Raw genomic sequence first — 26,623 nt, 5'->3', positions numbered from 1 at the left:
GACCTCGCGCTCTGGTACCCTAATAGGTCTCTATCGCCATGGAGATGTGCCATCTTGTGTCTGAGTGTCCGTGTGATGAGTAATTACGTCATTAAATGCCCCTGAATATTTCAGATGTTTGTTTATTCTTAAAACAAAAATGAACTGAATTTAAATTAAATTTGAAAAAAATGTGTTGATTTGTTTGTAAAAACCCTTATCTAATCAGATAACGAAATATTTTGCATTGATTCTTGCACAAAGATCAAACATTTATTTTTAAAATTGTCAAGGTTTGTAAGCAGTAGGATGTATTCCTTATAAAAATGCACAAGTGTATTTGCGAATGTCTTGAAGAGGACGTGGATGTAACCTCGTTCTGAACTGACTTCCGGTAGAAGTTCCAATCAGGCTGTTGGGACGCCGTGATGAATAGTATTATGACGAATTAGATTGCAGTAGTGTTTGTGTAATCTATTAATCGGACACTACGTAGCATGCTTAAATCACATTGATCCTGATTACGACGTTTTGAGAGGGACTTTGATAAATTGCTGTCTGGTTTCATTAGAGCTGATTCTGAAATCTCGTCAGTGTGTAAGCAGGATAATTTGTTTCGTATCCATCGCTCTGTTTGATGCGAGTATTTCATCAGCAGTTATGAAATGTTCATAGTTAGGAGGCGAAAGTTTTATGAAAAATTCCAAATCTTTCATAAGGGAGGCCTAATTCAGCTGTATATGACGTGAGTTTATCGTCAGCAATTTTTCACGCAATGGGAGGGTGCAAGTGAAGTTAAGATAGGCTGATCAAAATTAAATGACCCAAACATCCTCTTCATCCATCCAGGTATGTATTACAAAAAGTGCACTGAGACCAAATGTTTGAATGACAATAAAACACTCCTCTAATATGGATTATCGTATTTTATTTCAAATCTGGCATAATCTGATGCAAATGACGAGTTTAAAAAAAAAACCAAAAAAAAAACCAGAGTATTAAACCAAAGAAAAGCATGAAAATGATGAACTGAAATAATGATATGATCAGAAGACTCCAGCTTTCATTTATCACATAAAAGCTACATGTAGGTATCGTCATATTTGCGCATTAGGAAGGTCATTTCCGCTGACCAGCAGGCGGATAAATGACATAATAAATTAATCGAGTGACAGTTACAATGCTATATCCATACGATTGTCGATATTGTAGTTCCATTGCCATTGTTCTACACCCTGTCTGCGCATGACACTGTGAAACTAGATGTTGAAGTTGTATATTTTTGATGCGCACGCTGATATGAAAATCGCTGTTTTGGACAACAGCAGAATAATACTTTGCCAAACGCTCGTCTGAAATCTCTCATAGACAGAGCGTATATCACTGGGTTCATTCCGGAATTGATATAACCAAGCCATGTAAATATAGGAAACAATAGTTCTGGGAACACCAAGCAATTTATACCACAAATGCCTTGTAGTACGTTAAACACAAAGAAAGGGAGCCAGCATATTATAAACACCCCGACAACGATACCTAATGTCTTCGCTGCTTTTTGCTCTCGTGCTAATTTTGTCAACTTTTTACTCAGCGCGAATTGTCGGAGTCGCTTTGTTATAAATTTGGCTGGTCTGTGGTGATGTGTGCCATTTGCCGCATGCGCGTGGGGTAAATTTAATTTACTTTCCTGTGTCGTCAAAGCAGCACTGTCACTATCCATACACCTGTCACATGATTGAGAATAATCCTCGTGGGTCGCCCGCCTGTAATGTTCATCGTGTCCATTCCGTGGCGAATTCATTCCTCCTCGGTGCATCCTCAAGGTCATTATTTCTCTGTTTCCATGACTACCATTTGACGTCAACACTTTACTTCCAACTTTTAAACTCCTAATTTGTGCTGCTGCGGCAAGGTATATCCGCAAATACACAAACATCATGATAAAAGTTGGACAATAGAAAGACACTATGGAAGAGAATATCAGATAGGCACTGTCTTCGGTGAACATGCACACGTGCGGAGGGAGGTTACTAGGGGTAACCGCCTTCCACCAGGCGATGGCTGGGAACGATATTCCAGCAGAACAAAGCCACACAAAAGCTATAAGGAGGCCTACCTTACACATTGACATCTTCGCGGTATAGGCTATAGGGTCCGTTATGGCCCAGTACCGATCGAGTGAAATTACACATAAATTCAGGATGGATGCTGTACTCGCTAGCACATCAAAAGAATGCCAAAGGTCGCACCATTCCTCGCCGTAAAGCCATACGCCATTGGTTACTTCCATACTGATACTGAACGGCATTACAATACCACCGACCATTAGATCCGCCAGAGCGAGTGAAACAATGAAATAGTTTGTCACTGTCCTAAGGTACATCTCCTTAAAAACGGCAATAATCACCAATATATTTCCAACAATGGTAACCACGGAAAACAGGGACAAGACGATTCCGATGATTGGGCGCTTCGAATCCATGTCAGCGTCAGTGATATTTGTGAAATTCGTCCAATCACTTCCATTGTAAGTTTCATTGATAGCCGACAGTTCATTGTAAACAATTGTGTGATTGGTTGAGTTTGAAAACGCGTTGTAAAATGTGATTTGATTGGGTTCTGCAGTCGACATGAATGCCGGTCTCCTTGGTAATAAAGCTAAGATGGCCGTTGTAATGACACAAGTGTTGTACAGATGACAGAAGTTTCGTGATCTTATAACTCTAACGATGGCATCATACAGCCGAGTCTCGCAGAAAGGACGAGATTTAGGATAAAGGTCATAGTTATATATATAGTAGTAGGGAGCCACTTGATACGAGTCACATTTCAAAAACAACACAGGCTCCTGTTGAATCATATCAATCACAGGGATAAAACGAACTCCCCGATGATCAGGCCCTTAATGTCTATTCCAAACGTCTAACTGTTACATGTCTTTCTCAAACTTATTCAATTTTTATGATGTTAATAAAAACATATTCCATGGTCAAATGTTGTGGAGGGTGCACGATTCTTTAACCGTGAATGAAGTAATCCACATGTCTATTTTGACACACGTATTTACAGCATCGGTATTCAATATCGACTGCACGACTTGGCACCGGAAGTTTTCAGTGACACGCGATATGGTATAGGTAATTCATCAACACGGAATGTTCCCTTGCCCATCTGTCCGGTACGTGAAACCAGCTCCTATTCTCTTTATTAGAAATCCACGTGCTGGACTCGTTGATTGAATATCTGAAACATAAATAGAAAGACAGGAATCAGTAAACATGGTTTGGTGGAGCACGTATCCCGAGTTACTTATTTGAACAGTGTTTATATAAAAGCTAATTTGAACCGTGTTTATATAAAAGCTAATTCGAGTCATTATGATACCTTTTAATTAATCAATAAAAAAGTTGAGTAGATCACAATTGTTGATGTAGAATTTGTTAAAAAGATTTCTAATTAATCTTCATTTCATCATTATAAAAAAAAGTTTCCAGAATTCAAGCCTCTATGTTTACTCTCTTAAACATTAATCTGCGTATTGGTAAATACTATGTGTTCGTCGTGGTGGTAGCAAACATAACGCCTAACTTAATCCGCCACTGTGTTAATACAAAATTACATAGAGGCAGATTGATTCTTGCGCTACATTTCTACCATTGAACAGACGTTTACAGTAAGGTTGGGCAGTTGCAGGGTACTGGCTGTGCTAAACTCACCATTGGCCGGTAGTTATTAACAGACAGATAAGGTGGGTAGTGTATTAAGTAAAGCACGTTTACACTTATTACTGGTATTAAACTTGTCCGACAAATAAAATCCTGACTACGTAAAGTCATGGATAAACATTAATAAATATAAATGGTAGGTTTGACACATGGTTTAATGGTGTCAAAAAGGGACAAATGGTAACATTATATTTTGGATAATTTATTCAAATAAACAAATAAACCGAAAGTTCTCAAAGTAAAACCCTCAAATATCAACCCGAATTATCACTTGTTACAAAACAATTAATATACTACAATAACATTTCTAGTTTTCATTTCATATTTGGGCATCTCGTACAACTTTTTCCTGATGTAGTTTCCATACAACAGTCAAAGGTACAAATGTTAACTTTCTGTCAGTTTAGAAGATATAATGCCTATGTAAAAGCTCAAGGGGAATAAGCGGTCAAACACCCATTCATGAGATAAGAGGCGTGTGCGCAGAAACGATATTCATCTTCCCAGACTTACACCTCATTATAGTCAAAGCCTTTCCTACCACCATACACATGATCGGATTAACTTATACAACATATAGAACACGTTCCGGAATCTTCATTCGGAAACCTAACCCGATATTAGATAGAACTCCGTGATTTAGTATCAGTAACATGCGTTATACACGTGATAGATTGACAACAGAACAAGGCAAAATGATAGCACATTAAGAGGGCGATAAATATAGAAAGAAGCCTCTAACAGAAAAAAGTGTATTTTGTGGACTTCCATCCCAGACCTGGTTCTATGGAATTGTGCTTATAAGCGGACAAAGATTGGGTTAAATCGAAGTGTACGATATCTTATTCCAGAGCATGGCTTAGGTGTAAGATAGATAATAAATAATAGCTGACTTTGTTTTTTTTTTTACAAATAACCTATACTTTTGTTTGTTTGATTAATTAACTTCCTATTAACAGCTATAGGGTCATGTAAGAACGGTCTATCATGTAGTTGGTGTGTATTATGTATGATGTATTGTGCATGGTGAGTGTTTTGGGAGACTGCGGTATCTTCGTGGTGTGTCTTCTATATAGTGGAACTCTTCCCTTTTTATTGTGCTATATCACTGAAGCATGCTGCCGAAGACACTAAGCAACACACCCCACCCGGTCACATTATACCAGGGGACAATACCCAAAGCCTACCTCACAGGGGCAAACACTGAACAGAAGGCCAAAAGTTAGGCGGTTAGGAAGAATAAAGTCAGTTAGGAGGAAGAGAAAAAATAAAGTTCTAAATTTAGTCGCCTTACGATTATGCAATAAGAGGCAGCAACTACAATTTTAACGTTTTACTTGCAGGACAGAAATAACCTGCAGTATAAGTGCATAACGATTTAGGTCGACAATGGCATAGTGATGAGCCGCATCAGTAATCCGTACATGTATTACATTATGTAACGATGAGCCGCATCGATAATCCGCACATGCATTCACGATGAGCCGCATCGGTAATCCGTACATGTGTTAACAACATATGTAAAATGTGGTCACCGTAAACAAATTTTGAAAAATGTATTGTATATAACATATTGTTATAAAGCAAATTTGATAAAAGTAAACGTCGAATGATATTAGTAACCGACCGTCGGTCTATAAATTAATCTGAAAAAATGTGTTTTTATAGGGCAGTGCACCCTAAAACATTTTACATTTCAATGACAAACTATTATAGCGCAAATCTCCAAATCCCACATAAGCCCTAACCAAAGCATGCTATCATATGGCCGTGGAAACTTGACATTTTCATATTCGCCAACCAATATCACATGTACAGTATCGCCTATGACAACACCAGCAGATTTTACAACGTGCGTCACAAATTGAACGGGAAATACAGTTCTGAATTTACATGCATGCTTCGTTAGGTCTGCTTTAAAGACATTTGAAACATGCACATGGTTACCCAATGGAATAAACCCCGTAGAGAAATAGACAATCTTCAAAGTAACTTCCAATAATATGAATTATAATACTAGGTATGAAAAATTATTCATGAATAACGCTCCTGAAAAGGTCAAGAAACTACTTTATGAAAACGTAAAAACGAAAAATAGTATTTTAATAACTTCCTCATTTGTCTTTAACGATCTTAAGAGAGGCACCAGGGGGTGAAAGAGTGGCAAAATCGGGAGTAAATTTACTTCTACTTCCTGTCTGTCTGTGTGTCTAAGCGGCTTCCGGTTCAACTGTGTTCTACCACTATGGCATAATAAGTGACGAACGATGATCAATAACGGCCGACATTTTGTTGACAAGGCATCGGAAAAGAAATAAAGGCCACACTCTCTGCTACATGCTTTAATAATGCTACAAGGATATCAGTGTGCGTTGTAATACCTTCGGATCAGTAGCTGACAGCAGACGGGGGAAAGTGAACATCAAAACAAGCCCGGGGCATAATATCATCTAAGTGGATAGAAACGTTTGACGACGACAGATTAAGGAAATATGGTAACCGAAGATCTTACTTACAAAAGGCTCCAAACAGATTACAGACTAAATAGAGTATTGGTATATAATAAACGTCTGGAAGAGGAAATGCAAGGATAGTGTTACATAATAATAACTATGTGTTTTAAAGTGGTTTACTCGATATCACATTGATATAGAAGTACCCTGGGAATGTAATATTTAAATGGGTGGTATTCAAACTTTTATAGAAAGGTTTGAAAGAATGTATTCAAAGACGGGCTCTTTTATAGAAATGTTTAAAGGGATGGTATTCAAAGACGGGCTCTTTTATAGAAATATTTGAAGGGGTGATATTCAAAGACGGGCTCTTTTATAGAAAGGTTTGAAGGGGTGGTATTCATACAAGGGCTCTTTTATAGAAAAGTTTGAAGGGGTGGTATTCAAAGACGGGCTCTTTTAAAGAAAAAATTAAAAGGTGGTATTCATAGACGGGCTCTTTTATAGAATATTTCAAAGCAGGGCTCTTATTAAGAAATATTAAATGGGTTGTATTCAAAGACAGGCTTTTTAATAGAAATGTTTAAATGGGCGGTATTCAAAGACGGGCTCTTTTATAGAAAGATTTTAAGTGGTGGTATTTATACACGGGTTCTTTTATAAAAATGTTTAAATGGGTGGTATTCAAAGACGGGCTCTTTTAAAAAAAGTTTAAAGGAATGGTATTCAAAGACGGGCTCATTTATAGAAAGGTTTGAAAGGATGGTATTCAAAGACGGATTCTCATATAGAAATGTTTAAAGGGTTGGTATTCCAAGAGCGGCTCTTTTATAGAAAGGTTTGAAGAGGTGGTATTCAACGAGGGGCTCTTTTATAGAAATGTTTATAGGGGTGGTATTCATAGAAGGGCTCTTTTATAGAATTGTTAAAGGGGTGGTATTCAACGACGGGCTCTTTTATAGAAAGGTTTGAAGGGATGATATTCAAAGACGGGCTCTTTTATAAAATTGTTAAAGGTGTGGTATTCAAAGACGGGCTCTTTTATAGAAAGGTTTAAAGGGATTATATTCAAAGAGTGGCTCTTTTATAGAGATGTTTAAACGGATGATATTCAAAGACGGGTTCCTTTATAGAAAGGTTTGAAGGGGCGGTATTCATAGACGGGCTCTTATATAGAAATATTAAAGGGGTGGTATTCAAAGACGGGCTCTTTTATAGAATTGTTAAAGGGGCGGTATTCAAAGACGGGCTCTTTTATAGAAATGTTTAAATGGGTGGTATTCAAAGACGGGCTCTTTTGTAGAAATGTTTAAATGGGTGGTATTCAAAGAAGGGCTCTTTTATAGAAAGGTTTAAAGGGGTGGTATTCAAAACCGGGCTCATTTATTGAAAAGTTACAAGGGGTGATATTCAAAAACGGTCTCTTTGATAGAAATGTTTAAAGGAGCGGTATTCAAAAACGGGCTCTTTTATAGAAAGATTTGAAAGGGACAGAGGACGAGCTGGCTTTATAGCCAGGTGGCCCTGAATCACAGGATGTACTGTGTTTAAATTAGTCACTTTTGACACTAAAAAGTCGTCTAGTTTGTAATTGTTAATTTCGCAAATCATTTTTATGTAGAAAAGAAGTCTTATTAAGCAGGCGATGTTTATATAGAGGTTGGCGAAAAGACAAGTTTAGCTGTATAGCAAACAGTTTACCGCCTCTTATATGCAAACAAGCATTTTACATGTACTACATTATATTTAATTTCGTTCTCGGTTGCACTATCCCTATATGATACAAAGACGGAAAGTTGAAGCAATTGAAAAAGGAAAGAGTGCAATACGATACACAAATATATTTACATATTTAGAGTTCTACATCGAAGTTGGCTAATTAAACTCCCATTGAGAGTAATGTTAGCCTACATCAACCTTAACTTACGTAACACAGTAAAAGGGGAATAGAGGTCAATGCACTACACGTATGACTCACATGAAAAAGGAATACATCACATCTCCAATTTATTACCATAATTATTTACATTACAAAATAAGGTTAGCAGATACTCCATCTATCAAAGTGGTGTTGTCAAACAGGCCATCGCCAATTCTACAAGACGGATGGGCGTGCTTTAAATGCTTCCCTCAAAATAGAAACACAATTTTATAATCAGCCCGTGAAAAAGTAAATATTATCTAAAGTTAATCATCGTTCGAATCTAAACTTCCAACATGCATTTGGAAATAATTCAATTATGATATCTTATTCCTATCCTTCGAACGGAGATGTGGGCGATATTTAGGTGCCTTGGGCGCCATCTATAAATTTAATCTTGCAAACGGATATGCCAGGGGCGACAAATCAGATTCATTTGTATCTGCTCTTTCCATTCAACTACATTTTAACGAAAAGAAACATCAGCTTACGATCTAGTGCTGATGGAACGGTCTTATCATTATTCCCTTAGGTACATAAACACACTGCAGTTATGATAGTGAATGTATGATCGGAATTTGTACGTTATTAAAAATAAATGATTTAAATTCATCAACATTTGTTTTTTAAAAGGCAAAGAAAAAGCCGATGTTGACGTCTATGATAAAATAAAGCAAAACTCGGGATTTCATGGAAATTGAGTGCCGCGGGTTTTTTTTTCTGTCAATAACTTCATTACTAATAATACCTATATATGTTATAGCTTTTTGTGCTTTCACACCTTAAATTTGCGCATATTTGATAAAGAGCTACATGTATGCACATATCACACTAATTATCTTTTGTCCAGGACGTCGATTCGCTAAAAATTCTTAAACATAAACAGGGGAGGAGAAACGCCGAATGTATACATTTCACGGTAATTATTCTGATGTCCATAGCATGAGTTTTTTTTTTTTTTTTTTCAAAACAAAAAGAGAAGAGTTTTATGAAATAGATAGTTGTGTTTCGTTGGCATAATATGTTATTTGTCTTCTCGTAGTAGAGCTTTCACACATACACACATATGACCATCATTCTTTTTGTGCGAGCGAGCTTCTGTCATGAGTCACTATGAATTTACGACCGATTAAAATCGCTCCATGTCATATTAAACTTAGGACATATGCAGAAATATTACATGGGTGAAATCACTGGACTTCAGGCTGATTATGTCATAAACCATGTAATGAAAACAAACATTGAAATCAGGTTGAAATAGTCGAGAACGACAACACAAAAGGATTTTCCAGATAACTTTGAAATTCTTTAAAAAAAAATAGCCTGTTTGTCGTTATTAATTATGCCCGTCTCTATGTACGCATTCAATGCATTAGTATACCTATAGCATATAGATGTTGAATCCACTGAGGTTGCTTGACCATTATTGGATATCATTATATTGCTTTTTTAAAAACGCATCGATGGAAACGGCATGTCTTATATCATGTGCCAAACAAGCGGATTGCAACGATGTTGGTGCGAAATGGAAGGCAACAAGAGAAGCGTAATTAGAGTGACCTGACCTGTCGGAAATGGTCAGTATTCTGACAGAAACATATGTTCCAGTGGCAGACAAGAAAATGAAGGAATTGATACAGAACTGTGATAAGGTGATTCTCGGAGAGTGTAAACTCATGTCCTGAAAACAAGACGAAATGGTGAAATTGGAGGATTACGTACAACCTTGTACGACTAGAATTTAGAATAATATAGCTTTTGACATTTATTTGAAATTAATGCCGACATTAAGTAGAATGTTAACATTGTGATTATAAAAGGAATGACCATTAACAATTTAAATCAACTTAATATCATACTGTAAAAACACTGATTTACGCTCAAAATATTCAAATTCCATTCTATTCCAGATAATTTTCGATTATGAATAAATTGGAATTAGACTTGATCAAACATTTACTGAAGTATCCCGTTACGTCAAGCTTTGGCTAAGGTGTGTCTGAACTGTTTCCCTGGTACACATTGACAGCAGTAAAATGTGAACATTTGAGACATTATCTGCTGGTCCTTTTTTACGTTCTTTTAGAATAAAAAATACACAAATTGTGCATATCCCTTAACATTTAAATCTTAAGATAAATATATCGGATATGGATATTACAGTGTTTGATATAAATTAATCACATTGGCTATATAAACTGAAGTATACGTTTGACATTGATAAGCAATGTCACGAAGGTACTACTACTGAAGTACAAAGGCAGGCAATGGAAATAAACATATGTTCACCAATCAACAGAAAGGACGGGGAGGTTCATGTGTTGATTGGGTTACGTGCCTCCATCTGGTGGATGTATGTTAGTGAAAAGAATGTCCTGAGATGTGTCCCGCCCTGTCGCCAATCTGACGGTCTGAGCAGTTATGACAAAGACACATGTATGATGATAATGTAGATTCATTTATGATAAACAGCCATTTAGTTGATTCTTCATTACGATATTACATAAACAGTCTTACACATAATACCTTAGTTTATCAATCTATCAAAGTCAATCATAATTATACGTTCCATTGCACTTGTTATATTATTTACATCGCCTTTGCTCCATATCAATTTCAGTTAATGCAACAAACACATATCTTAAAACTTGATATCTGATTTATAACAGTACATCCGCACCATACGACCAGTGGAGACAGTGGTAATGTTAAACCTAAACATTGGGATTGTTTGTGATTACAGTACGCACCATCGGTGATCGACATCAATGCAAGGTATCCCCACCATCTAAAAATGCGGATACATAATCTGCAGCCGGGTCAAAAGTGCACCACGTACACATCTATAGTGTTTCTTAAGGATGTGTTCCGGTGACGAAGTCGAACATTTCTTGTAAATTTATTTTCTTTCCTATAACTGTTTTGAACTAGAGGTTATAGACAAAAAAAGTACGATAAACTGTATATGTTGCTATGATTGTTTTGTCCCAGCAGCTTCTTGAAAAGGACTAATTATTGTTTGTTTTTATGTTTTCTTTTCGTCAATTTTGCTTTCAAAATTCAAATATTAAGAATAATTATCAATTACCAAATGTAAAAATGTTATTGTTTCTTCCGATCTATTCTTACTATTTCATTGACGACTTAAAACTTGAGAATGTTTTCCTTATGTTTGTATTTGTCATACATCACAATGTCTGCGTCTATTACCTAACTTTAAATATAACCAAACCGTTACATCATTTTATACATAATTGTTGTAGGCCTACTACCATCCAAATGATGACGTACACTCTATCATGTCACAGTATGTTGACAACCAGCAAATCACACGGTTATGATAGTCTCTCTTACAGGTGAAACATTTTAAAATGCGTATGCGTACTAAAGGAGGGCTAAATTGTAATTAAGAATTCTTTATTAAATAGTGATAGTAGGTAATGATTGTAACACCATGCGTTTTGGAGCACGCTGATTTAATATCGCTATTTGATATAATTTGCAGCCAGTAAACCTGGGTATTGCTAGTTTCGTAAATGACGTCACAGTGAAATAGAAACAAAACATTGCCATGTTGCAATAACATGATACAGTCAATACATTTGCTACGATCTCTTCGATAATAAAGGAATTCAGTATGCAGTTTGGCATAGGCAGTATAAACTATTTGTATATAAGTCAACTCTTATGCTTACATGCATTCTATTTGTTTCCTATCTATAAAGTGCGATGCTAGTTACCACTTTTCTTGATCTTTCTGGTGACCTCTTTCTCTACCGAGAAAATTACTGAAATAGTACATACAGACATACGTGACAGGGATTCGATCCCCGTGTGTTTAGTGTAAGTAAATGTTAATGACAACACTGAGAGTTAATTATACTCGTTAATACACTGTTTCTACAGTTACATATCCCAGGGGTACACTACGATTCGCAGTCGTACTCTGGATATTTATTGGATTCTTAGATTTAAATATGCACCTGGAGATGCCGTACGACACATAAGTTCTTCTTTCTTTGATTACTCGTTTTGTACAAACTAGTATATATTCATCCCTTAATGAGTTAAAATATTAAGGTCTGTCTATCAACGATAACCTGTTATCAGTCGTTACTTCCTCTCTCCATAATTTTCATTCACAAACTAACCCTGGCCATGATGTAAGTGGATGTTGGATTGTTAACAAAGATCAAAGGACGGATCCACCAGAACTATCTGTCGCGAGACTTGGGTGCCACACTACGTATCAGAATGGAAGTATATAAAGCTGATGAAACGTCCACATGAATAACAGATGATATCACACCTATAGCCCCGACATTGATGTATATGTACGGAAGGTTTGTTGAATGCAGTCGTTACATATCTTATAAAAAGAACTTTACACTATTGGACACTAAAACCAAATAAGCGAACGCGACATGATGTAAAAACAAGTTGCGAGGGTTAAGTCAGTGTAAACTCACATAGATTAAGTACTAGGCAAGTAATTTTCTATCTACATAGGTAGGAATGTATTATGTCTAATGCTTACACCCACATATGAATACTTTGGTTAGTTAATAGTTTTACACGTAGCATAACTCTGGAAATGGTGACTAATTTGCAATATAAACAACTCCGTATCCATCGCAGTTACAATCGTAATAGCGATTAGAAGTAAAGCGTGCCGTTAATGGGCAGATTATTGTGTTAACTCACTCACAGCGATCAGAGACCAACTAAATAATTTTACAGTCTTAAAACTTGTTAAAGTTTTGTAATGTGTTATTGAAACGGTTGATATTATTTAGCTATTAAGTTCTATAATTAAAGTATGGGTTCTCATATAGCAATTAACAGAAAAAAATGGCTTCTTTCAGCTCAAACTACAACTAGGGAAGCCATTTTGAAATCAGGTGCACTTAAAAGTCATGAAATTCTTATACTTTACCTATTCATTATAAAAATTCATAATTTTAATTTAAATTTCAATCTGGATTTCCAAATTTATTCATTGTTATCTAGGAATTATTACCGGTTATATTTACTTTTACAATTCATGATTAACCAGTCCATCATTAGCTTGGTGGAGATTATATCCAGGGCTCTACCTGATATATATATATACACAATGGACCACGAAACATAAACAAAAAACTGCAATCTACATTGCTGATTAGGATATTTAAGCATTCCCTGTGTGTAATGTGTTGCGTGTACTGATATCAGTATATATTTTAGTATCACGATTCCTTGGTATGGGAATTTAACTAAAAGATTTAATTTAAAGTAAGTTATATGTAATGTATAATTTAATAATATGATTGACCAGTGTGAATATTCTTCAGGCTCATATTTCAAAACTGTCAGGCATCATAACACTACAAAATTGTGAGATTGTAATATTTTCGTGTTGTGTATCTTTTCAATAGTAGATACGATTGTCCATTTTATTGTGCTATCTGCTGAAACATACCCAGACAGCACACCGACCCGGTCACATTTCACTGACTGACAATGCACGAACCAGTCCTCCCTCTCACATTGTGTTAAACACTATGTTGCTTCAAAGGACTAGATATGGTAATGGCTCTTTTTGGCCCCTAAATCTACCAAATTTCAAATTAAGTATCTAGAAATTAAGTCGCTGCGTTTGAAATATTGAATACGCCCCTGATAAAAACTTAATGATATTTTTGTTGACAAAAAGTATGTTTTTGCTATATAACCATGGTAACATTGCATAAATTATGCAAATTTGAAAATTTGGTCAATTTTGGCATATTTGTTGACAGTTTTTCTTTTAAAAACAATAGAGCGCAACCTAGAACAAACTTTATATTTTAAGGGAATTAGCAGACACGTAGAATACATCATTTTGAGAAATATAAAGTTTGTTCTAGAATGCGCTCTATGTTAACTAGATGAAAAACTGCATAAAAAAGGCCAATTTTGATGAAATTTTCACATTTTGCATAATTTTTGTATAATAAAAATGGTTGCCATGGCAACTAGAAATGTTATATTACCTAATAGCACTATCAAATATGTCAGGTATGTAGTTAAGATTTGAAATGCAAGATTCACATCTTGAAATAAAGGACTTTGAAAAATAGCGGATTTGGGGGCCACAAAAGACCCTTACCATACCTAGTCCTTTGAGGGATTTCTGTTTTTTTATATAAGCCGTATACTTCTAGGCCGTATCGTATATGTAGCCCTTCTGCCAAACAATGTTTTGTGATAGGTTAGATGTTGGAGGAAAACGGGTCTATTTATAACCAGTTATTACAAAATGAAATGTATTTCCTGAAGGAAATAAAAGATCTTACAAAGCCCTTCCAACCATCAATCGGTGGGGGAAATGTCACATATTGTTGTTAACCTTTGCAATAAAAAATGGCTCGGACTAGATTTCTGTAGAAACCCATTTCTATGTCTTTCATTTTTCACTTGATCGCTGTAAATACACGTTTTCCATCAATCTGTTTCTTCCTTTCAGTGGTTCAGATTTCTCGAACTCATTGAAATATGTAATCATTTATTGAAGCCTTGATTCAATGAAAAATGCCAGAAAAGTGTAAGTTGTGAAATACAATATCTGGTTGTTGTACGCAGGTTTGTATTTGTCTTAAACTGCATCATTATGAATACCACAGTATATTTAAAAAAAAAACGTTTGACAAATGAATACCATCACGAGATTTAAATATTGATCTGAAAATGATATGACGGACAGACCACAAGAGATATGACATTTGCTGAAATTGTTGGAAGCTATTCATTTAATGACAACAGCCGAAACACAAAATACACATTTAAAAAAGACGAGTTATAATATTACTCACATCTTGATTTTTTTTATAAAGGACGCAACATATGCTAAAACAATGTTAAAACCAACTACGTCGTTATAACGCTGCCTCGTCTTTTAAGATGAGGGATACTGTTAAGTATCATATGACCTGAGGCAGCTAATCTAAGCTAAGACTTTAATGAGATTAAACAAGAAGGGGCATTCATTTCAGGATTAAATCCTGCTTTAGTCGATTTCATAGGGTGATGAATTGAGTTGCTCTTGCAAAAAATTGAAAGAACTGCAAGTTTATATTGAATTTGTTGCAAAAGCAACTCAATTCATCACCCAATGAAATCGAGCAAATCAAGATTCAATCCTTGTATTTCAATTCAATCGTATTAGATTTTTGTTTATTTTTGTTAAAAAGCTTCTTTGTTTGTTCAAGTCGAAAACGAGAGACGTGAGAAAATTGTGCGTCATTAGAATACAACTTATTAGAAATAAATAGCGCAAATATTACAACTTGTTATACATTTATTTAAAACAATTTTATTATCAATGTAATCCATGTGAAACATTAACAATTTACAATAGATTTAGAAGTGTTTGCAAAAAGGTCCACCGAAGACGCGGAAGGATAATGTCTAGACTGTGTGATACGGTTGTCTCTCGCTTCGATTCAAAATGGAGTGTCACCGTAACGTGATGTGAACGGAAAGGTTCTAGTGGTTTATGTAGCATTTACATAAACGAGTTAAACAACTGATTAAAGGTAAATCAACATTCATTGACTTTTATACAGTATTTTTTATCGCCGTTTAGGCGTTATCATTTGTTTGTAACTGAGACGTTCTAACATATCATCGACACACAGGGACATTGCACATTTAATTTTTCTTCGGTAGGCAATGTTGCTCGACTCGAACGATACACAATTGTCAGTAAAACGAGAGTTCATGCTTTTAAAATAGAAATCTGTCCGTAATATTGGCACTTTAAAAAAAACGCTGTTTAGATCTATGCCTAGCTAGGTCCAGTAGGAAGCTACATGTGCGCCTTCCTACCCAAATGAGGTCTAGATAAAAAATTTGCGCGCGAAAACCGATGTTAAATTACCCAAGTTCACACTCAAGTTAATGAGCAAATGATTTTTAAGTACAGTGTAGTTTCATTGAGTCCAACTTGAATGAAAATTGAAATATTTTCAAATAACTTCAAGTATCCCTTTGTTTAAGTACACGTGTAGGTGAACGATACTGTCGAGAATCATATATTGTTGCTAAGTCGGTATTTATCATTTGTCCTGGGAAATATCGGTTTGTTCTGAAGGAATGCACCCTGTAAAGAAAGATATACATGTAGCCGTTAAGATGAGCTTACTCTATACTCTAACATGACATCGATGGCACCTTGTAATAACTAAAGTAAATGACTTTGTCGATACATATATATTGTAAAAACAATGAGCAACAAGTAGTACAAACAGAGACACTAGTGTTAATTGCAAAATGCAACATAAAAAATAGGTTGGAGAAATTGTTTTTCTTCACAATCAGTTTGATTATGATCGGATGCCTGGTAATTGTTTAAGTTACATTTGTGGTTCAGTAGTCAGTATTCATTTCAACCAATTTTATTGAATAAATCAAAAGGAGTGGGCAACAGACTAGGCCTATATAAGCCCTCTCCTAGCAAGAAACTATAATCAAATTAAATTATATGCATGTATTAAGTTGATTAAAGATGCTCCACCGCTGACAAATGGTATTTTTTCACTTTCAAAAACAGGAGCAGACGATTTCGTATCTTTCTTCAGTTACAAAAGTTACTTACTTTACACCATTACCACCACTGAAAAGTTTGAGCTTCTTTTTTTACTTCAAGTTAAAAATATGAAAAATAATTAATTGCATCCCGAAAAAATTCCGTGTCACTATATCCTATATGGAAGGAAGTACTGATTGCGCACGCACCAAAGGCGAAATAAATTATTTTATATTATTTTTTGTGTTAATTAGACATATATATACATGATCAAACACCAATTTTTGTTCAACTGATGAATATCATTTATGCTTTGTCGGCGGTGGAGCATCTTTAAACAACATCTTAATTTAAAAAAATTGGTATGTAACAAAAGAATATTATTAATGCTATTAATATGCCAAATTTTATACTCTTATGGATATATAAGTTTGGGAATAAATTTCATATTGATATATTTATATATAATATAATTGTACAAGGGAGATAGTTCATCAATAGACTGAATAATATTATAGTAGTAAGATAGTAATTAGTTATGTTATATAACAGACTAGTAAGCCACTAAAAAGTTTTCTCAGTTTTAATGGGTACATAATCCAGTAATTCTGCTTGTGTCTGGGACTACAAAAGTCCATAGCCAATTATTGGCAAAAGCCCCTAACACAGGCAAATACTAGATTCGCACCCAATAAAACTGGAAAAAGAGAGTAATGCTTAGTATGATCATGATCGTGATTTAAGATATAAGATTCAGATAATAAAAGAATTTTTTATAAGTTTTGATCGCCATCACTACCCACCATCGCCATAGAGGAAGTTTATAAACAATAATAAGAATATTTGGACATAATTTGGATATTTGGATATTTGGAAGACCAAAACAATATCAAAACAGGTGTACATGGATGTACAGACACACACAAATGCATTTGTATATATAAACAAATCATATAAGTCGTTTATTATTAATAAAAAAATTTGAAACACATCTGAATATATTTGCATTAACTTCATCTTGGCATTGTATACAACCATTAAGTGCTACAGTAAGGGAATTATGTAAGTGGTTATATTCATATAGTTTCAGGGAATCAGTTAATATTTGTCTTTCATTTATAAAGAGTGCACATTCGAATAAATAATGGAAAACGGTTTCTTGTGAGTATCCGCACTCGCAATGTGGAAAATCTAATAAATGATCATTGAATAAGTCATAATTAAGATTACTAGCATTATTTCTAAGTAAGCAGAGAATGATGTTTATTTTTCTAGGTCCATAATTTTGAAAAGTGATTGTTACTTTACATACCTTTTTGTTCTGTTTATTCATTAGGTTTTTGAATTGTGAAAGAGTTGGTGCATCAATAAGTGAAGTGACTAATGTATTGTAATCATTTAATGTAGAAGGGAAATAACTGTTAGAGTAACTTTCAGTTCTGCAAAGAGGTGGATTAAATATTCTGTTTTCTCTCAATTGATATCTATTATTTATATTGTCATTTATGTATGGATTTATAATATCGTTTAAGTAAGGTGGTGAATCAGAGTTTAAAATTTTATTCATAAGAGACAGCTTCTTTTTTTGTCGCCTTTCGGCTAAAGTTTCCCACTGTAATTCATTAAAAATTTTTGAATGTTAAGTACATATACGTAAGCCAGTAATTTTTCGTGCTGCATCTAAATGTATTGATTCTAAAAGTGTTTTTTTTCAAGTTCTGTACAATTATCACAGACTTCACTAGCATATTCTAGAATTGGCCTAATGTAAGTTATATACATCATAATTAAAGATTTTCAATCAACTGAGTTTTTAAGATTTCGCATGATTTTGATTCTTTTATATGTTAGTCAGCGTTAACTAGATCTCTCTGATGTTTTTTAACAACAATTGGAGGGGAGGAAAATGTGGGCACACATTGGGGTCGAACTAATCTAAACCGAACGATGTTTATCAGAGTTATTCTGAGTTCCCTCCTGGGAATGGATAACCCTAAAATGTATCGGGTTACATTATACACGCATACGCCATGAACTACCGTGGAGACTTTAGTTAGCTAACACATGTGAAGGTTGAAATCATCAGAGGATGTGGTATTCAGGCCTGAGGTGCGAATCTGCAGGGGTTATGGTCCCTATACATGACATCGGTGACCAACACAACGAAATATTGTGTCAAACAATGGTAAAAGCCGGGTTCTTTTTCAAAAGTTTAGCCAGTGTGATGAAATAATATATATTTCCATACCGGTAAAAGATAGTACATCCCCGGTGTTCGTCTGATGTAGGCGGATCCCTAGGGAGAAGGGATAACAATATATCACCACTTGTTACTGCTGAACACATTGTCGACGGTGCCAGTACATTTTACAAAGATGTCGAACAGCTGTTACGAGTCGCAAATAATAATATCTCCTGTTTTATTTATCGGCCGCATTATTTATATATTATCACTTTGGTTTTCAATCAAAATGAAAAAGGATTCTTAAGCGATATGTTACTCATATTGTAAGATAAGCAGTTCACATGCTGGATTACAAGGTACACCATATGTTTTTTTCTACTTTAACATGTGTCGAAAACTCTCTTAAATTGCCCTATATTTACATCAAAAGTATTAGTCGATGAATAGCTGGCTTGGTGTTATTGAATACAAACGTAAAGCCAGAACAGTAAAGTATATGAAGATTATATAATTTTAAATTCTAGTATCCAATAAATATTACTTTCTTTTTTATTTTGAGTAAGAAACAAATGCACAATGGACAAAGATAATTTTCTATTATCTCTATCGCTGGATTTGTGTTCGTTCACGATCAACTTTCTAAAAACGTATCATTTCTAATTTTGGATTAACACGCAATTAATTGCACCAAGTTTTAAGTACCACTAGACTGGATATGTAAATTCAGTAGCTTGTATGTTTCAATTCACAAAATTGAAAATCGAAGGCTCTATATCAAAGGCATGATGTGAAGACAAAGTATGGTCGATGTTTTGATAGGCAACAAGCACATCCCTGAAATGCAATAATCTCAAATTAATGTGCTTTGAACGCTGTTGTAACTTCACAATGATCTTCACTGAAGATTAGCAGCCTAGCGAGGATTCAGGTTTTGCAGACTAATATCGATAAGTCGGGCGTATGGCCTTGACAATGACATGGTAGTTTCTAGGGGGAACAGTTTCAGAATTTGCATTTCAATACTTATTCATATATGGAATTGATTTGGTCGACATAAAGAGCGTTGTTTATTTTAATAATAAACGTGAGAGTTGCTGCATTACAACTTTTGCAATCATCTACTATTCTGACTCCGTAATGGCGAAACAGTAAAGGTAGCATGTACAAATCGGTTCTATAACTTTTGCATGTGCGCTCCTTACTTGCTAGTGTGATAAACAATATCCTAACATGGTCATATTTGTTAAACCACCATTAAATAACAAAACAAAGAGGTTTTGCCATTTTATTTTTTAATTATTTTAATTAATAAAAGATGCAGAAATATCAGTTTGGATGTGGAACGTAGAGAAACACTAAAATGAAATTTGATAACTTCAATTAAATTAACTAATTAGAGCAGCGTTATGCCCTTGTAAATTCAGAAATATAAAGTACGTGTCCTCCGCCTACATATGATGTATTTCATGACAAACAGAAAGTCAAATTTCACTTCACACCTGTCTCTGTCTTACCTGTAGTTTGACAGATAAGTTATGCACCTGTTTCTGCCTGGCTAAGATTTGCAAATTCATCGTGAAATTTTGTATTATAAAAGATATATTATTACCAAGATTTTTTTCTTTCTTTTTGAAAGCGTGATGGATGCATCCCAATTTAAGATTATATTCACATTCCGATGAGCATATTAAGCATATGAAATGAGATGTCTCATATAACTACCAATAAAATTACATCATAGGGATCCTTTTATTGCAATATACATTTACGTAGGGTTGTAAATAAAATGTTGATTTCCGGTGACGCCAACACAACTGATGGTATATTTTAGTCATAACCTCCGTAAACACACGCACGTGTAACAGGACAAAAATAGAATATTGCCACGTTGTAATATAGGGACTCTGTGGGTTTTCAAACGTGTTAATGAATAGATTTGGGAGCTAAAGCATACACGTGCAAACGAGCGTGAGGTCGACATGACATCTAATCAAGATGGTAGTCTCATCTAGCTATCTGGCTGAAAGCTTCCCTATGTTTTGATAATGTCATATAAATGACATCAAAACTCTTGGTATCAGATGGACAGTAACCCTACGTTTTGACAATGTCATATGATTGATAACATATCTAGGTTACAGACGGACAGTATAACCCTACGTTTTGACAATGCCAAATGATTCATGACATATCTAGGTATCAGACGGATAGTAACCCTACGTTTTGACAATGTCATATGATTGATGACATATCTAGGTATCAGACGGATAGTAACCCTACGTTTTGACAATGCATGACTAGTCTATGTAAAAAGGGAAAGTTATCTACGTTTTGATAATGTATGGCTAGTCCAGGAAGAAGACAGAAACCCTACGTTTTGACGTGAACTTCATTATTCCTGTCTGTTTTTGGTACCTATATATACATACTTACGGAAGTCTAGACACAGTCGTGTGAACATTGTTACATGTATATGTCTATAAATAAATATACCTGTATGTTGCCACGAACATAACCACTATCTAGCTTTTAAAGGTACGTATTTAGTTTTAATGTCTCTTGTCAGAGCTAATGAATTTTTAGTTTTCATTTTTTGTATGGTAATATAGTAATTTGGGGTCATGCAGTACGCAATATCAGTAATATAGTAATTTGGGGTCATGCAGTACGCAATATCAGTAATATAGCAAGCAATACTATTTACATACTGTATCCCAATAACGTTATCAAAGTCTGTAAATGATATAAGATTTATACACCAAACCATATTGAGAATAATGCTATTATAATTAATTATGAATAAGTTAGTGAGGTACTCATAAGGTATATTATTTATTTTCAAAATGAACAAAAATCAGTTGTTGCGCAAAAACAACCTAAACGTTCAAAGCATTGACGATGATTGTTACAAATGAAATTATGATAGTTTACATATAACCTGATTATATTGATACTTGCTAACCAATTACATTATGTGTAATCAATAAAGCCATGAGGCAGATGACATTCATTTCCTCTTGATCGTCAATTTAAAAGGCATAGCGAAGGATACTCCTACATTTTGTCTTATATTTCCATGAAACGAAATGCTAAGTAACCCGACGTTTGCCAGTTATAATGATAGTGTCCAATGCAAGTGTAAGTGCTCGTGAGGACTGTTGGTGGATCACTTACACGTGTAAATCTCTATCGGTGCCGCATTAGCGGGAAGACAGAGACTATAGATTATGATATTTAGACTCTAACCATCGGTCTGACAATTCAAACAAATTCACGAACATTACCTAAAACAGGGCAAAATTAGTTATTTTCGTGTGCAAATATCTTTGTCTGAAAACAGCTATACATCACAAGTGCATGACAATACCATAGAGTATGAACGATTATTGTATTTATTCATTTTTTTCTTTCTTTTTTTTTACAGAAGCAATAATAATAAAAATAGATACAATGTCAAACAGTGGAATAAGGAAAAGTATCAGAAAGACTTATTTTTATATAAAACTTTCAGAAACCGATATAAAACATCTTATTTTACAATAGGCTAAATTAGTAGTCAAAAAACCAAAACTGATATCTAAATTAGTGTTAAACGGCTTAACCTAAACAAATATGCTCTGGAAAAGAAATGCGTGTTCAAAAGTGTGAAAATCGACCGGATTAAGTTTGCATTATTCATAACTAATTAAATATCAAGTTACAAAAACATGGTACATGCAATGTTCTCTTTCAAAATCGTTCATAATCCTGATTTACTTTTCTTCAGGGAAATAATTCTTACTTTACAAATATACAGCAACAGTCTTCACACCTATCACAAATATATAAGGAAGATTATTCTTTAAAAAACATTTAACAATAGCAAATGATACATTGTTTACCTGGCATCATTTCCCTCCCCTTCCATTTGCTCCTGTAAGTGGTAAAGTGATATATACGTTACTGTGGAGGAGTGACAGATTCGTGTTTAATACTATGAATCGCTCCGCCACCATCATTTGTATTCATTGGAGAAAAGTTGAGTTAAATTAAAAAGATCTGTCCGTGCCAAAAGCCCTGGCAATGCCTCGGTCAGTAAGGGCCCTAATTGTGTCTGGTTTCTCCTATGTATCTGGCAGGGAGACACATTACGACGTTACTGATGAATGTTTCAGTTCTTTTATGTAGTGCAGTATAAATCCGGTAATTTCTCCAGATCAGGTTTATTCCAGTAAAATTAATTCATTTTCTCGAGTGCATAGTACCATAGCTTTGCGCTTCATCATTCATGGTTTACAGCATATTGTAATACAAACTAATAAAACTTGTAGACATTGTCCCCATAAACTATTTCCAGTTGTTTGTATTCTTTAACCCGGAGTTTCAATATACAATAGTCTTGTGTTATCATGTTTTTCATACACCGACAATAAAAGTCTAAATATGGTTTGTCGGCAGCAGTATAAGCTGTCATCACGTGACCCCGCGTTTGAAAGATTTACGAACGTTAACGTGTCAATACGTACAAGAAAATATATGCCTTCCTCAAAGATGTCAGACTTCTTATATGCATTGGTTAAAGTAGAAGGGTGAGAATGATTCACGAATGTAATGAATAATTTAAACATTTCATTTTAGATTCCTTTAGACGTGATGCCTCAATCTAACCTACTCTCTCTCGTATTCGTCGTTTTTTCCTCTTGCATTACATTAATTCCAGAACAATCGAATTACTTTGTTTATCCAGTCTTTCGACCCGTCAGCATGAATCTTCCTCATTTCACAACGGATGTGTTCGATATACACTGCTCTGTTAAAGGTCTGCTGTATGCGAATTCAGAATCAACAATATTAATCTAACTTTCATATCTACTAATACTAATATCTCAACAAAGTTTATAACATAATTTACATATTGTTTACTTTAAGTCACAAACTACACATTTTTTATTGTTTTGATTTGTTTTAAAGACTGATTAGACAAAAGTTCAAAATGCCAAGGATTTATATTTGCCAGTTAAATTTCTTAAGAGTAACATCATTATGTGACCACTACACTAGCATTATATCAAAACATGGTTATTATTACCTATATGGTTTTGGTCACGTTATATCAAAACATGGTTATTATTACATGCACTGTTCAGGAAGTTCGTTTTCACGTCTACCATATACTATCTGTAATATCTATTGGTACTTCCCTGTTATCAAACAACCCGGGGCGGCGTTTAATTAATTCCATGAATCAAGTTTTAGGTGCTTGATAATTATATATATGTATATACAAATGAATGAAAGAGATGTTATATTGATTTTATTTAAGAATCGTGTAATTAATTTAAGGTAAAGCACATAAATATCTTTGCCAGGAAACACAATAGTCGATCTGGTAGTCGCTGATAGAGTACAGGTAACACGGGTCGCTAACCCATTTTATACCCCCATTACAAATAATCGAAAACCATACGAATGGAATCTGCTGATGAATTTCGATAATTTTGTTGGTGAGAACTAATCTAATTTATCAAGCGATCAATTCTACTGGGCATATTTATGTCAGGTGACCCGTTTGATATAAATTCAGACATAAACCCTCAATGCTAATGATAAAATAACGTTCTAATAATTCTTGATTGTGTTGGAATTACTAGTGACTGTTTGCGTGCAGTGGGTTTGCATTTCTTTTTCATCTGTCGTTTTGATTTCGTAACAATGCTTTGAATGTCTATTTCTCATCAATCACAATATTACAACATTTCATCTGACAATTAGCAAGGATTTTGACGCACATACGATGTAGATCAAAAGTGCAGATGTGTTTGTTGTATATCTGTTTCGTAACATAGATATCTTTATTTGCAGCTTACAATACCCATTGTTTACAATGATATACATATTGTACTATATAGATGCAAAATACACGTGAGTAAGTATGTTTCGTATATGTGTCTTATGTTTCCACTAATGTGTTTATTTCCTTGACTAGGGAAACAATGAAGAAAACAAAGCACCACGATCCTGGCCATCGATACTAAACGCGGTACCAAGACTACTGTAATCAATGGGAATGCTCTACATATAACCTGGATTGATATCAGGACAGACAGTTGCGTGATCGGGAGAACGTTTCTGAAAAGGAGGATGATCGAAATCAGTTTTAAAGAGTAAAACAAGTGTCCGTAGCTGTTTTGTAATAGATTGGTGGAATGGTACATAATGACTTGATATACAGGTCGTTACGACATGGGAACACGAAATATGCTGGCAATAAACACGAATTATTACTATACCATCCCTGGGGAGTGACGTCACTCCGTCATACCTGGCTATTTATATGTACACAATGACACACGACTAAAATATATTTAATAGCTCGGCTTGTGATCTTCTAGATTTTAAACATATACAGAGTAATATTCACGTTATTTATTATTGAACATAGCGTGCCATTATGTAAATTTCCACATTGATGTTTAAAAAAGAATGGGAAATTTGCTTCTTTGTGAGTTAAATATGGATAAGACGATGGATTGAATTCGAACCGATGATACACAATGACGTTTGCATAATATTATATTTACCGCGGATCATTTTACGTAATCTTGTATTTTACAAAGATAGTAAAACATAGTAAATTATTCCTTAATCTTATTCAGAACGACATTGCAAACAAGTGTGAAACACAAGGTTTACCAAAGCCTTAGAACGACTAAACATATTGTATGTGTACTGTATGGTTGTTTTTAAGTACAACAAAATACGGTAATTAAAAAAAGTAAACATTACAACAACCCTGTACCATGGGATGGTTTTCTTATATTTGATATTATTATTGAGATTGATTAGTATCTTCATGGTATTTATAGGAGATTATAATTCCATACTCTTATGACTACTATTTCTTGATGCCAAAAGTAACCATACAATTCGTTTTTACTCACTGATGGTAAAACTATGTCAGGCGTAACATTGAAAATGACCATCCGTTGAAAATTGACATCGGGTCATTTTTCACCATGAAAAAAAACCCGAGGTCAGTTTCCAACGAGGTCCATTTTCAATATTACAACGACATTCAGTTCGAATTCGGATATGAACTTTCACCAAAAGACTTAATGTGTGGGTGAATTGTGTATCTTATTATTAAATAATATTGCGGATATACTGGTGACGACTGTCTCTGCCGTGTGTTACTACATCACATAACGTACTAAAAAATGTATTTGATAGTGCAAATCGCACAAAAGGCCGACAGTAATATTATAAGGACAAGTCAACCATGCTTAACAGTTCTCCAATTAAAGCTATACACGACTTCGTTGTTTTGGTCAGGTATCGGTGTTATAAATCAAAATTACCATTGCGTCAGCACATATAAATAAAAACGTAACAATCACTGCCATCCCCCCCCCCCCTGATATAAACGGATGTTATCCCCGCACTACCCTATCACACTGGTTATAGAAACATCCCTAACAATGGAGACCAATTATCCCTGGTATTAAATACGCCAGACTCCTTTAAAAATGGTTTACTGAGAAACCGACAAACGTCTTGTCCCTACATCATCCCGATTTACTCTTCTTAAGCGACGCTATTGGCTTAATTTTGCGACGCCATAACGGACAGTTTTAAATTAGCCAGATATCGGTTTGATTCGTTCATTAATAGGTGTCGACACACGGGCTCTGTTTCGAAGTGACCGTTTCGGTCCGTGTCTTAATAACATTGTGGTCCTGAAGCTTCGGCTTACTCCAAGTGGCATAAAAAGCTGACAGAATATGTGAATTGGTATCAGTGTCCATTGCCACCGAGAGTGTAGCGGGTGTCACC

The 26,623-nt window shown here is 34.8% G+C and overlaps 1 protein-coding gene across 7 annotated transcripts in view; it reads right to left on the bottom strand.

Moving 5' to 3' along the window:
• Window positions 1–944: 944 nt before the first annotated feature.
• The window catches only part of LOC138334692 (dopamine receptor 2-like), a 108,822-nt gene continuing 83,143 nt past the window's right edge, over window positions 945–26,623 (bottom strand). For all 7 annotated transcript variants that reach the window (XM_069283361.1, XM_069283363.1, XM_069283365.1 and 4 more), the window contains one exon: window positions 945–3,222. In XM_069283361.1, coding sequence (XP_069139462.1) covers window positions 1,208–2,839 — 1,632 coding nt within the window. In that variant the 5' untranslated portion in view covers window positions 2,840–3,222 and the 3' untranslated portion in view covers window positions 945–1,207. The remainder of the gene's footprint in view (window positions 3,223–26,623) is intronic.

Source organism: Argopecten irradians, chromosome 11 (genome assembly GCF_041381155.1).
Source record: "Argopecten irradians isolate NY chromosome 11, Ai_NY, whole genome shotgun sequence".
Taxonomy (NCBI): domain Eukaryota; kingdom Metazoa; phylum Mollusca; class Bivalvia; order Pectinida; family Pectinidae; genus Argopecten; species Argopecten irradians.
Note: the sequence above shows the minus strand (reverse complement) of the source record. Positions and strands in the feature narration are given on the sequence as shown.